Consider the following 14,412-nt stretch of genomic DNA (forward strand, 5'->3'; position numbering starts at 1 on the left):
CTGCCGCCGCGGCTTCCAAGATGGCGGCGGGTGCGTGAGCGCGGCGGTCAGTCAGTCGGTGAGGCCGCCGGCGGGAGCAGGGCCGGGGGCGGGAGGGGGCCCCGCTGCCCGCCGCCATGAAGGGCAAGGAGCGCTCGCCGGCCAAAGCCAAGCGTTCACGGGGCGGTGGGGGCGGCGAGGACTCGGCGTCCTCCTCCTCGTCGGCGCGGGGCGAGCGGAGCAGCAAGAAGCCGAGCGGCTCCGGCGGCTCCAACGGCAGCGGCGGGAAAGCGGCGGCGGCGGCGGCCTCCAACGAGAGCAACAGCGGGAGCAGCCGGCGCGGCCCGCACCCCGACAAGGCCGCCCGCGCCGGCAGCCGCGAGTACGAGGCCGGGGCGGCGGCGGCGGGCGGCGGGGGCAGCCGGCACGGCTACGGCGGCGGCAAAACGGCGGAGGCGTCGCGGAGCAGCAGCAGCCGCGGCGGTGGGGGTGAGTCCCGGGCGGCGGCGGCGGCCCCGTCCTCCTCCTCCTCCTCCTCGGAGGCGGGCGGCGGCGGGGAGTACAAGACGCTGAAGATCAGCGAGCTGGGCTCGGCGCTGAGCGACGAGGCGGTGGAGGACGGGCTTTTCCACGAGTTCAAGCGCTTCGGCGACGTGAGCGTCAAAATCAGCCGCCTCCCGCCCGGCACCGGCGCTGCCGATGAGCGCGTGGCCTTCGTCAACTTCCGCCGGCCCGAGGACGCCCGCGCCGCCAAGCATGCCCGCGGCCGCCTCGTGCTCTACGACCGCCCGCTGAAGATCGAGGCCGTCTACGTCGGGGGCGGCGGAGGGAGCAGCCGGCGTCGCAGCAGCCGTTCCCCGGCGCTGCTGGACAAGGAGTCTCCCTACGGCACAGCGGCTGTCGGGGTGGCGGCAGCGGCGGCGGCGGCCGTGCGGCACCCCCCAGCTGGGGCGACGCAGCGGGCGCTGTCACCCGCTGGCAGTGGCGGGGCCCTGGGTTATCGAGACTACCGGCTGCAGCAGCTCGCCCTGGGCCGCTTGCCGCCTCCGCCCCCTCTGCCCAGGGAGCTGGAGAGGGAGAGGGACTACGGGGGGTTCTACGAAGCGCGAGTGCGGCCAGCCTACGGGCTGGAGCGGGTGGCTGGCGTGGCAGCTGCTGGGGGCTTTCGTGGAGGAGGAGGGGGTGCCGGAGCCGCTGGCGAGGAGGAGATCAGCCCCGAGGATGACCAGAGGGCCAACCGCACGTTGTTCCTGGGCAACCTGGACATCACGGTCAGCGAGTCAGATTTACGGCGAGCTTTTGACCGTTTTGGGGTCATCACTGAGGTGGACATCAAAAGGCCGGGGCGCGGGCAGACCAGCACCTATGGTTTTCTTAAATTTGAGAATCTGGACATGGCACACCGGGCCAAGTTGGCCATGTCAGGGAAGGTGCTGCTGCGCAACCCCATCAAGATTGGGTATGGGAAAGCCACTCCGACTACCAGGCTCTGGGTGGGTGGCCTTGGGCCCTGGGTGCCCCTTGCTGCCCTGGCCAGGGAGTTTGATCGGTTTGGCACCATCCGCACGATCGATTACCGCAAAGGGGATTCGTGGGCTTATATCCAGTATGAGAGCTTGGATGCGGCGCAGGCAGCGTGCACCCACATGCGTGGTTTTCCCTTGGGCGGGCCAGATCGCCGGCTCCGTGTAGACTTTGCTGACACTGAGCATCGGTACCAGCAGCCCTACCTGCAGCCTCTACCCTTGCCGCCCCCTGCTCATTACGAGCTCGTGGCGGAGGCGGCTGCTTTTGGGGCTCACCGGGGAGCCCCACCTGATCCTCTTCGGGGGGCCCGGGACAGGACGCCACCGTTACTCTATAGAGACCGCGACAGAGACCTTTATCCTGACACAGAGTGGGTGCCCCCCCCACCCCCTGTACGGGATAGGAGTAATCGGGCAGTTGCCTATGACCCACTGGAAAGCCTAGAGCGCCGCCGGGATGGTTGGTCCTTGGAGCGGGACCGAGGGGAGAGGGAGTTGGGCAGTAGTAGCAGGGATCAGCCTAGGAAACGGAGACTGGCGGAGGATGGAGGCCGGCACTTGGACCGCTCTCCAGACAGCGAGCGCTCTTCTTCCTCCCGTAAGCGCCACTGTTTAGCCACGACCTCTCCACCGGACCGCAGCCCCGAGCTCCTCGGAGGGAGGGAGCGTTACAGTAGTGACCCTGAGCGCTCGTCCTCCCGCTTGCTCTTGTTGGAGCGGCCTTCGCCCATCCGGGAATCACGCAGGGGCAGCCTGGAGCGGGGGCAGAATGAAAAGCGTGACCGCAAGAACTCCGCTGAACGGGAGCGGAAGCATCGTGCTTCTGTGGCCGCTGCCGCACAGGAGTGCAAAAGTCCAGCCAAAAAGGACGAGCGTGCTACGGAAGGAGGTGGCGGAGGCTCCCGCCTCAAACCTCCTCCTCAGAAACAGCAGCAGGATGGAGCGTCGCAGGCTGGGGGAGCCCCCAAGCTGTGCTTGGCTTGGCAGGGGATGCTTCTGCTGAAGAACAGCAACTTCCCGTCCAACATGCATCTGCTTCAGGGGGACCTCGGTGTTGCCAGCAGTCTCCTCGTGGAGGGAGCGACTGGTGGGAAAGTAGCTCAGCTCAAGATCACCCAACGTCTTCGTCTGGACCAGCCCAAGCTGGACGAGGTCAATCGTCGCATCAAAGTGGCGGGTCCCAACGGATACGCCATCCTTTTGGCTGTGCCTGGCGCATCAGACAACCGCTCCGCAGCCGGAGCTAGCGAGGCCGCCACCACCTCCACCCAGAGGCCACTCAGGAATCTGGTGTCCTATCTAAAGCAAAAGCAGGCTGCTGGGGTGATCAGCCTCCCTGTGGGGGGTAACAAAGACAAGGAGAACAGCGGGGTCCTGCACGCCTTTCCACCCTGCGATTTCTCCCAGCAGTTCCTGGACTCCACGGCCAAGGCGCTGGCCAAATCGGAGGACGACTATCTGGTCATGATCATTGTCCGTGGGGCGTCCTAAGGCCCTCGTGTTCTCTGTACCCAACCCTGCCTACTCCTCCACACAGCCCCTCCAGCGTGTGCCAGGTGCTATGGGATACAGCCTTAGCCAGCCCTGTCGTTATTTTAAATTAGATCTTTGTTTGTAGGTGACTTTCCCTGCCCGTTTTTCTGTTACTACATTTTTCTATAAAGTTAGGACCCAGGAAGGTTGGTTAGTCATTAGCGTGAATAGGATATTTTGAAAATCCCCCATCAGTGGGGACAGCAGGGAGGCTAGGCCTGCTTTGATTTACAGAAAAAAAAAAAGAAAAAAAAAAAAAAAGAAAAAAGAGGAAAAAAAACTGGGAGGGGGGTGTGCGTTGTGGAAAGAACAAACTCCCGTCTTCTTAATTTTGATTCATGTCCTTTTTTCATTTCATGTATTTTAAAGCGAGTTCAATAGCTCATCCTCGATAAGAGTTTCAAACCTAAAAGACCAGATTTAAAGCACTCAGTTGAAATGGAAAACCACAGACGTACTAGCGGACTGGTGTCAACTCATTTTTTCGAGTCCTTGAAATCCTGTGATGGCCTCAGGCCAGCGGCCCTTTGGCACGCGTGATCCCTTTCCTCGGGAGCCTGAACGGTTTCCCTTTGAGTTGCACGGCTCAAGGTTGATGTCTTTCAGGTGACCAGCACCTGCTCTCGGGTACACTGCAGAACATTGAATTCCTTTATTGGGTGTTTGATAATTTCATCCAGCCCCTCAAAATGCATGCACTGAAGGTATGCTTTTTTAACAGGTGTATTTCTCCTATTTCTCTGAGTTCTGTTGTATCCCATATATGCACTTTGGGTTTGTAGCAGTGACAATGTTGGGTAAATAGCTGAGGACTTTGTTACAAACCGTGAATGTCTTGTGCTTACTCTGGTATGCAAGAAACAAGGAGGTGCTTTAAGAATAACTTTAGTTATATTGTGGTTTTTTGTTTTTACTGCCTTTTTTTCAAAGAGTTGCAGGTACAGTGGGGTCTGGTTCCACAGTGCAAACTCTGAGCAAGTGTGCTTCTCTCCAGAGATGGTTTTAATTCTGTGATAATTTAATTACATAAAAGTTCTCATTAACATTTTACCTCTTTGTTAATAGCAAGAAACTGCTGTCTGCTAGGGACTTTTCAGGTACAGTACAGTGGGCATTACATGAGGTTTATCATTTTATAGGCATTTGGAGTAAAGTGGTTTTTGGCATCTTGGATAAGTCTTAAAAGTAGTCTGGGATGCTGAGGTTTGAGCTCTTGTTCCTGTAATTCTAAGAGAAAACAGTTTGCGCTTTTTTTTTTTTTTTTTCCCCCCAAAAACTTGGTTCGTTTAATGTTTTTTTGCCCGCTCCTTGGGCACTTTTTTCCCCGCTGTCTTGGCCACCTTGCTAATGCAGGCATTTAGGAGGTGAGAAAGGATCTAAAATCCCTGTTGTTTGGCTTAACAACCGAAAGGATGTTGCAGCTAGCTTCTGAACTGAAGCGTAAATCTGACTGTTCTCTACTTACAGGCCCCAAAATTGTAATCTTGCACTTAAACCCAGAATGTAATCTTGCACTTAGCCACATTTTCAGAGGCTTGGGCAACGTAAACACGATGCTGCTTTGCTCGGTCAGTCCTCTGATACGTTCCTTGGGCAACTGGTGCAGGGACAAGTTGATTTCTGTTTCAACTTCCGCAGCAAAAATTGAGTTCAAAATGCGGAATCAGTTGCGAGTAGCAGGTGAAGGAGGAAATATCTTGAATGTGTTTTACGGGCACAACAGTTCTGAAGTGTGACTGTAGTTGCTTGAGAGTCACTGTCAAAAATATGAACCTCTAATACCCGCTTTACAGAACCACTCGTCAGAGAGTGCTTTGGTTTGCGTGGGCTTTGATTTCCTTTATCTGACCGGAATGAGTAGATGTAATATCCCAAGCATCGCGATGATCTGAGAACTTGAATGTGGCCACATAATCTTGAAAACGGATGGTTTTGTTTTTATAGCTACTTTTCTTTCTGAATAGAAACATCGAAGCCTCATTTAATGCTTTTAAATGTTTGAGGGTAACATCCAGGATTTCTGGGTTGTCCTTCAGCGTGAATGTAATAGATGGCAGAATTCAGCTGTTCATCTTCCTATTAACAATGAGAATATTTTGAAATGACACCGATAACGCAAATAACTGTGTTTTAAAAGATACAGCGTATTTATCACTTATTGCAAAGAATGTCTGTTTTAATTCTAGCAGGTGTCTGTTGCGTGTCAGCAAGTAACCAACACTGCTGCTAACTCCCTTGAAGTGCTGCTTGCATTTAGAGCGAGTTTTCTCCTTGCATCTGACTTGAGTCACTTGCAAGCGCAGAGTTTTAAAGGAAAGAAACTTGAACTGCAGGGAATTCAAATCTGCCCAAAAATTAGGAAAAAAAAAAAAAAAAAAGAAGAAGAAAAGAGAAGCACTAATGTTGTTTGTGTTCAACACTTACATGTGCTGAGAACGGTGTTTGTTACGCTGATACGCAGTAGGCACCTGTTTATAAAACCCATAAAACTTGGGGTCAACATAGCTTGTCAAAGCAAACTCAGTGTGGGAACCCTTTTGGAAAGAGCATCCTAGGTGCACTTCCATATTTTTTTTTTTCCTTGTAAAATAGCGGTGGTTATACCTGCCACGGGCTTTTATGAGTCAAAGTTGTGCTGCGCTGGAGGGTAATAAGGAACAGGCGAGGCTGAATTTGACTCCAGGTTTTCTGGTTCCTTATTTAATGGAGTACCTGCTTCTTTAAATCTGGTTTATTTGTGGTTGCTGCTCTGTTTTGTAAGCAAGGATTTTTAACACCCTTTGAGGGTTCTTAATGTCAAAACATAGTTGACTGGCAACGTTGGGGGTTTTTTGCTGGCACTTAAGTTCACGTGCTGCCATCAAAACTGGTACAGCTTGGTCGGCTGTGCTTTTCTTCTAGGTTCTGAAGTGTGCACCATTGGAGTAACTGTCCACTCAAAGTTGTCTTGGCCAGGGCTGAACACGAGTAGAAGTCCGTGTGTAATACCACTTCTGTATAGAGCAAAACAGATGTAGCAGACTTTAGCTCTCTCGTCGTGTTTGGCATTATGTTGCTCTAGCGAGAGCTCAGTATTTCTTCTAAACATTGTGTGCAGTTGATGTTCCTATATTTCATTAGTTTATTGAATTAGCATGGAAAAAGGATGTCCTTTTCCTGAATCATTTCATAGTTGTGCTTTATGCTTTGGGGAAAGAACCTCAAATGACTCATACTTTTGTTTTAAGATTTTTAGTATTTTGTTGGGTTTGATTGTTGGTTGTGTTTTGTTGTTGGTTTTGGTTTTTTGTTTTTTGGTTGTTGTTTTTTTTTTTTTTTTTAATTGGAAACTTTATGCAACTTCCTTGGCTGCCGGCCAGTGGCTTTGTTTGCTCCCATCTAGCGTACAGCCTGCTGTACGCTGGGGCTGCAGCGTGAGCACTGAGGTTACCCTCAAATCCAGAGGTTTCAGGCTCCTTGGTTACAAATACCGACGCATCCTTGTAAGCTTTGTCGAGAGAGAAGGGCATTCTGTGCCAGGCAGACAAATCTTCCCCTCTCTCTTTGGTTTTTGTTCTTTGGTGGTAGTTTGTTTGGTTGGGGTTTTTTTGGTGGTTTTTTTGGTTTTTTGTCTGTTTGTTTTTTTAACAAGGATGTTAAAGGATTGAAATGTTTTGGTAACAACTTGCTCAGCCCCCCTGTGGAGAGCGGAGAAGAGTTTTAGATTTCTTGCATTGGCTGGGGGAACCATCTGGTTGATGGTAACTGAGGTGAAAGGCCTTAAGTATTAATGGGGAGGAGGAGTGAATCAAAATTGTGAAGACAGGTTCAAAAACTCTGAGGACTCAGGGAAAAATGGCTTGGAAAATCATAGTTCCTGGCTTTTAAGAAAAACAGTGTTGAGGGCAGTACTCCTGGGGAGTCTGCTGTATGCTTGTTGAACAGAAACAAGAGTGGAAGAAATAATTGCCGTGTGATTGAGCTTTTGGGGTTCTTTCCCCTTCGTCTGCCCCTTTATTACTTTCTGCAGATAGCACCGAAGGACAGATATTCCAATGATTTATAAACAAAATGATGAGGTGACTTTTGTATCGGGCTTAAAGCAGACCATATGGTTCAGAGAATGCTTAATTGAATATTCAACTTCATACAGTTTTAGTTGTGTGAAAACGATGGATGAGAAATACTACTTGAATAGTAACAACTTTAAATTATATTAGGTGTGTCTTTGATTTGAACTTTCCTTTAGTATTGGAGTTGTCCGCTGTTAGAATTGCGCAGCAAAATGAGAACAAAAGAGAAACGTGTTAACACTACATTTCACATTTTTGTTGATCAGTTGCCTTCAGGAAATGGTCTTTGAGGAAAGTCAACCCAATTATCAATAATTTGGTTGGTTTTTCTCATGGTTATTTTCGTGCGTCCCATTAACTGTTACTGAAAGTTGAATAATCAGCAGTACTGTAAGTCTAGTTTAACCTTGGTCCAAAAAGAAGCCCTGCACTACTTGTTATGCATCTATACATAGAAGGTGACTTCATTTCAAGGTTTCGTGCCCGTGGGTGGTATTGGTGCTTTTTGAAGTCCAAGTAGAATATTCAGAAAGGCCTTGTAGCTCTTTATGTTCACCTGTATAATGTAGGGAGGGGGAAAAACAAAAACAAACAAAACCCTGTTGTATACATTTGTATTGAAATAACATTTTCTTTCCTCCTGCAAGCAAAGCTGGTGGACTGCAGAAGACAACCGCATAGGATACCAAGCTCTAATGGACCTTTGGGAAGAGAAGCTGTGGCTTATGTGGAATTTACATGGGCCTCTCGATGGAAGAAAGCTTATCTGTTTAGTATTTGTGCATTTTACTAAAATGGCAGCTTTAAAAAAAAAAAAAAAAAGTTGTGTATCTGCTATTGTGATGCCAATGCCCGTGTTTTAAGTGGAAAAAAAAAATGACCTCTTTGCTTTGTGCTGTGTACACAAGATTGCTGGAAAAGTAAAGGAATACCCTTTTTATGGCTCACACAGCTTAAAAGTAGCTGTCACTCAAACATGCGCTCACAGTTGAGCTGATTTTGTTTCATTCTAAATAAATTGTTTCTTTTGAGGAAAATGGTTTTTCTGCCTGGAAGTGAATTGACGACAAACGTTTTGACCCCTTTGTTTGCAGCGGAGGGGTTACTTGCTGCTGCTGCTCAATGTTTGATCTGATAGTTGTGGGTCTTGAGCAAGAAGCAGGGAGAACCGACACTTTCGCGTTGACCATCCTGGTGTACCAAATCTGAAGAAATCTAGTTGATTGTCTTGCTGTGGCACCCCCTTTGTTTGCAGTGAAAAAGGGGGTCACTTGCTGCTTTACTCCTCACCTTGACGGGGAAGCGGTGCTGATGCTGGCATGCAAGAAGCAGGGAAGCACCACCCTGCATCTCAGAACGGTGTACAAGTCTGGGGCTTCGCTGGTTTGAAGAGCTGGAGTTCCTGAATTTTAAGTTTCTGATTTATTTTGTTCACCCAACATGTTTGGCTTTAGTTTTGATTATTTTTTTTTTTTTAATTTCGAAGAAAAAGTTTGAGATTGCGTTGAATCTTGCACGTAAACCTTTGCAACCAAATTGCCAAAAGAAAAAGAGAAATGAGTCCTTAAAAGTGTTTAAATGCTGTTAATAAAGCCATTCCTGACATACGTGAGGCGCTCCTCCATCTCCAGGGGCTTTTCAGCAGTTATGGGTTTAGTGCTGAATGGATGAAGAGTTCCCGAGAGCGATAGAGTCGGTAATTTAAAACCTTTGCGTTGGTGTCTCAGTGCCTTATTTTGACCGGTTTTGAAGCAAATGGTTCCACACGCCTCGGATGTGCATGCACCCTGATCGCGTCCCAGGTACGGCTGCATGTTTGCTTGCAGTCGCCGCACGGTGTAGTACAGATGGTGAGAGGAAAAAAATGGAGGCGGCCTGAAAATGTTGTGTGCTGTAGTTGCTGCGTTCTCCTGTACTGGGGGCTCCTGAGCTGTGGAAAGGCTGTTCCAGTGCAGGAGCACAACTCCATGTTTGCTGCAGGAGACTTCGGGGCGCATTTGACAACTGCAGACATCAAGAGGAAGCTAACACTGCTGCATCGTTGGCTTCAGAAACCTCTCGTGTTATTCTTGCCGGTCTGTTAGAATTAATGTGACATGCAGATGAAGACACCTTGAAATGCAAGCCTTGCCCTGATTGCCTTGACATACTTTAACCTCCCGTGGATAACGAACCTAGTGCTGTCCTGCAGCCCTGCAGGATCATTGCTAGGCTGCAGGTGCCTTTCAACGAAAGGATGCCACGGTTGTGCTCTGCAAGGTGGCTGCTCCTGGGGCAGAGAGCTGAGTAAATCCCTGAAACAGGTAAGGGGGTTTAAGAGGTTGAACTGAATTGTCATGTAAAAGAAGATGGTTTTGTTGTTTGCCTTTTTTTTTTTTTTTTTTTTGTTTTCTTTTGTTTTTTTGATTCTCCGGTCTACTAACGTTTTACTAACGTGTTTGCTTTGGTCAACGTGTTGCTCCGGCTGCTCTCTGGGATGGCAGCGAAGGAGCGAAGTCTTGGATGTAGCTTCTGTGTTTGCTTTGGGGGCTCCCGGTGAGGAACCCGAGGTTTCTCTGCCCACCTGGGGCAAGGTGGTGCACGGATAAAAGTACAGGTTTTCCGCTTGGCAGGCTGAAGCTGTTGTTTTGATTTTGTGAGCTGCTTGAATTAACACTGCTTTAACCCAGAATACTGTTTGTAATTTGTCTGTGTTGATACAGAAAGCCAAGCTGATGATTAGGCAAAGCTGTCTATGCATTTGGGGGTGCTGGTGTAAGCGTTTAAATTAAGCCTTTTATTGTAAATGGGCATAATTGTAGATGTTGATGGTAATGAGGGGAGGGAAGCGGGGAGGGGAGGCTCATGAGATGCCTTTTATCTCTAGAAGTTGCTGTTTGTAGTTAAAATTCATATTTTTGCAATGTATTTCATGTTCTGTTGAGATATGACCTCTGAATCAGGTATAATGGGAAGCGGTGGACGAACGTTCTGGGGCTGGTAGGAACGGGCGGCGTGTTTCAGCCTCTTTGACAGGGCCGGGTGGTTGATGCCAAGAGGCGAGGAGTGATCTATCAGCATAACTCAGCTAAAGGAGGTGGGTTTGACAAGCTGGCTAGCCTCTTGGCTAGCCGAGCACTCTCCCACTTGTCGGGTATGCTTTGGCTTGCGTGAGGGCAAACAGGGCTGTTGGTGGCTCTTCCAGGAGATGTCTGCCTCTCTGACTCACGTTTCACTGTGTATTTAACTGTCTCCTTTACATTCCGTATTTATGCTGGAAACTTGGAGGTATCGTGGGATGATTCTCCTATGGCTGCTTTGTGATAGCGAGTTGGTTTTCGTGCACTGGTTCTGCCCCTCTGCCCTCAGAATTGGATAGAGGGATGCTTCGGCTGCCAGGTAAACCAGGCTTTTGTTAAAACTAGTCTCTCTGAAGGGTTAAGTGCTCTATATGCATCATATTAATTTGGCTAATGAGACTTCTGGGGAAAGTGGGTTTATAAAGAGAACCATTTAATTAACTGCACTGCGGTGGAAAGCGATGCGAGTGGATTAGACAAGGGAACCGGTTATTTGAATTCACACATTTTTTTTAGAATTGTGCTTTTACCAGCCACGGCTGAATTAATAAGTTTAAAACATCAGATGGCCCAGATTCTGCTCTTTGCTAATAACAAGCTTATGTTCGCCTCGTGCTGCCGGTTTGCTATGGAATGGCAAATGCTCTTTGAGAATACGCTCTCACCATGTGTCCTGGTTTTTGGTGCGAGTCGATCAGACAAGGCATCTGCAGAAGGGCCGGGGAGAGAAGTGGAAAGTCTTTTGGGCTGATGGCTTTGTCATTCCTATTGTCTCTGCTTGGGTTATTGTCTAGTAGCTGTGTGCCTGAGTTTAATTATAGCTGACTTGAGAACTGGGTGAAGTAAAAACTCTTAAGGCAGGGTAAGCTGCTGAAGAACTCGGTGTGATGGGTTACTTGGAGCAGATTAACAAGAGCCTGCTGGTCTTCATCCTATTTGTTCATGTCCTAGTGGAGCTGAGGTGTCTCTGGTAGGAGCAGGGAATGTGTACGTGGTGGCACAAAGGTCTGCTGTTTTGTCAGTCCTCTGTATCCCGCTCCAGGGATGCATTAATTAAATGTGGTTGAAAAATGGAGATACGGATGCTATCAAACGTGATGGTGTTGCTGTGGGTTAACGAGTTGCTACCTCCTAGCCCAGCTCCTGTGCTTGTGCTTTTGGGTTTGAGCTCCTCGGTGTTGTCCCAGGACTGGGAGATGGGGTGTGCACGCCTGTGCTCGGCTTGCACAGATGAGCAGGTGAGCCGTAGGTTTGCTGCGGGTAACATATTCCAGCTACTTATCTCCCTGCCTTGACCTTCATACCCAGTTCTGCAATCGGATCTGACCATGGCTCTGTAGATTTTTAGTTATCCTCAGTATTTCCTGTCCCCAGCTCCGGGGACGGGTCAGGCTGGCTTCCAGCGAGGCGTGCAGCCTGATCCTGCGGGCCGTCCCCAACTGGCACTTTTCCCTGTCATTTCTGCCATTTGTAGCCAGCGAGCACTTGGATCCTTCACCCTGCCTCTCCTTTCACCCACGGGTACTGCATTCCAAGCCTGTAAAATTAGATGGTTTAGGTATGCCTGGGGACGCACGCAGGGTGCAGGCGGGTTGCTCATTAAGGGAAGCTAATGAGGTCTCACCAGGGTGCTTGTTGGGCTCTGGCTGCCCGTGGGGAGGTGCTGCCCTTTGGGCGGTGATGGGGGGTGCAGCCCAGCTGGCTGGGGGGCAGCGTGGGCACGGCACCCCCGGGTGCTCCAGCCTGGAGCCCCCTGCTGCTGCTAGCCTGGCCAGAGGTTTGGTGCAGGATAAACTCCTGAACCCCCCCGAGCTGCTGCCGTTGAGGCTTGCAGGGTGGGCACGGCGAGGAAGGGGACCTCATTGTTTCTGGTGCTGCTCCTCTTGGGTGGATGAATCCAAGATGCCATGTTTCACCTCCACCAGCTCAGCTTTCTGCTCTTGCTAAGGCGTACCGGCATGGGTGCGTTCCCGGCTGGCAGGTATCTTTTAAGAATTGTTTTTGCTCTTCCTCATCGCACGCAGGCTGGTGTCCCAGCAGCAGGTTGAGGCTGGCAGAGCCTGGTCCTCGATAAACCCATCCCTGCAACCATCCTTGTCTCAGCCAGCGTGGCTGTCGCTCCCTTTCCCTGCTCGGGCAAAGGCTGGAGGGGTTGGAGACCGATTTATTGGTGCTGTATTAGTCACCGAGGCATTGCAGAGACACTCGCTGCCTCTCCCGAAGCAGAGTGCAATCCGTGCCCTGTCTTGCCCACATGAGAAATATTGGTAGGGGAAAGTTTTGCAAAAGCTCGGTGGTGACTTCAGAGGCAAAGTCTGTATCGCTTTGGAAGTGGAGACTTTGACCCATGAATTGCTTCTGAAATTGTCCGTGGCTGTGAGCAAGAGCTCCCATCTTTGTGGTTACTGCAGGCTGGAAAGCTTTTCTGTCAGGATCTCTTAGCTCAAGCTAAAACTTCTGGCTTTGCCAACATCTGGTTTAAGGGTTTTTTTTGTTAGGGTAGCTGATAAATTCCCATCTGCTTCAATGAAAACAGTTACACTACCTTTAAAGATGGGTTTGTTTTTGAAAAAAAAAACCAAAAAAAACCAACCAACCAACCAACCCAAACCTCTCCACCTCCTGGGAAGGCTTTCATCTCCCTGGAAGTGAAACTTTTTAATTCAGGCTTTGCTGAGTTTCAGCGGGCAAACACGGCTGTGGGACATGTTCCAGGCAGGGAGGGAAGCAAGCACCAAAACAAGCCGGGTGTCCCTGTTATCAGCATGCGTAAGGGCAAGTAAACAGCCGAAACCGCACATGGTATCTGCCAAACAAGCGGCTGGAGGAAGAACAGCCTTGTTTCCTGTTGCTGGAAGGCCGGGTTGTCATATCCTTACCCAGCTATTTTAAATTGCTTTTTGTTTGCTTCCTGCGGCTTAAGGTAAAAGCAGAAACCTGAGGAGCGCTGGTGGCTGGTGCGTCCCGTCTGGGCTGCGCTGTGTGGCACAGCCCAAGGACCAGACCTGTGCCTGCTGCAGTCATCCAAAAGCTTCTCCTTCTGCTTTAAAATCTGAATTACGGAGCTGCCCCCCTCGCCCTGTCTTGAGCGTGTTGCAGCGCTGGGGTTTCTCGTCGTGTCACCTTTGGCGCGAGGTCTGGCAGTGGTTTTGTGCAGGAAGCGACTGAGGTGCTGAGAAAGGGTCGACGTGAGATCCCGGGTGATGGGTTAAACCCAAAATTTTTTGCCCCTCTACCGGTGTCGGACCTCCGAGGGGCTGCGTGGCTCCTGGCTGGCTCCAGCACATTGGAGCAAGGAGTGAAACGGTCCCTTTCCAGCATGGGAATGGGATTTTATTGTGAGAAAAGGATCATCCCTTCTTATATGATAAATGTCAGGATCAATTTTCTATGTGTTCAGTGCCTGGATTTATCTGTTGTTGGCATCTGAGCAGAGCGGTGGGGAAGTCCCAGCTTTGGTTATTGGTAGATTTTTATTATTTATTTTTTTTTATCGAGGAGAGACTCTGACCATGGAGAGCACGAGGCAGGGAGAGGTTTATTTTCTGTACTGAGCAAGGGCTAAATCCACTTCTTAAAATATCTGCCCTGACTTTCCGTCACCCAAAGCAGGTTCCCGCAGGTACAGGGCAAGGAAGGGGAGCGTGCAAATAAAATATATTATTATTTAATACAGTACGATGACTGTATTAAATAATAATATAAAATAATTCCAGGGTGAGGGAAGGACTTGGGTGGCGTGCTTCTCCGATTGCACCGACTTCCGTGGCTTTGATGGACCCGAGCTGAGTCTTAGCAGCTTTTTATCCTGGCTTGTGTAAACTCGGTTGCAGTGGGGATTAAGATGCAGCAGGTGCCCATCCCGTAAATCAGCCCTGCCGAAATCCCTGGCACGGGTGCTGGGAGCGGGTCCCGGCAGGCGAGAAGGGGACACCAGGCTCTTCTGGGCACGGCTGGGATGGAAGCAAAGTCCCCACGCTCCGGGGTGACTGCTGGCTCCCTTTCTGGCCGGAGCTCCAGGATTATACCTGGGAATAAATCACTGAATAATGAGGGAAAAGCATTTCCCCCGCCCCGCAGCGCCTGGGAAGGGTGGCCGCCTGGCAGCAGGGTTGTTTGGATGAAACAAACCCAGGAGTGACTAATCCTTAACTGCAGCAGAGTGTGCTGCCGTGCCTTGGAGAAGCCAATTCCACATTTTCTTCTTGCTTTCTTCATCTTTCGGTGCTAAAATTAATCAGGATTTGGGGTAACGGTCCCCCA

General features: G+C 50.0%; 1 protein-coding gene across 2 annotated transcripts in view; it reads left to right on the forward strand.

The window, feature by feature from the left end:
• The window catches only part of RBM15 (RNA binding motif protein 15), a 24,136-nt gene continuing 9,724 nt past the window's right edge, over positions 1–14,412 (forward strand). For both annotated transcript variants that reach the window (XM_037410205.1, XM_037410206.1), the window contains exon 1: positions 1–9,393. In XM_037410205.1, the coding sequence (XP_037266102.1) occupies positions 117–2,996 (2,880 nt within the window). In that variant the 5' untranslated portion in view covers positions 1–116 and the 3' untranslated portion in view covers positions 2,997–9,393. The remainder of the gene's footprint in view (positions 9,394–14,412) is intronic.

This window comes from Falco rusticolus, chromosome 17 (assembly GCF_015220075.1).
Source record: "Falco rusticolus isolate bFalRus1 chromosome 17, bFalRus1.pri, whole genome shotgun sequence".
Lineage (NCBI taxonomy): Eukaryota > Metazoa > Chordata > Aves > Falconiformes > Falconidae > Falco > Falco rusticolus.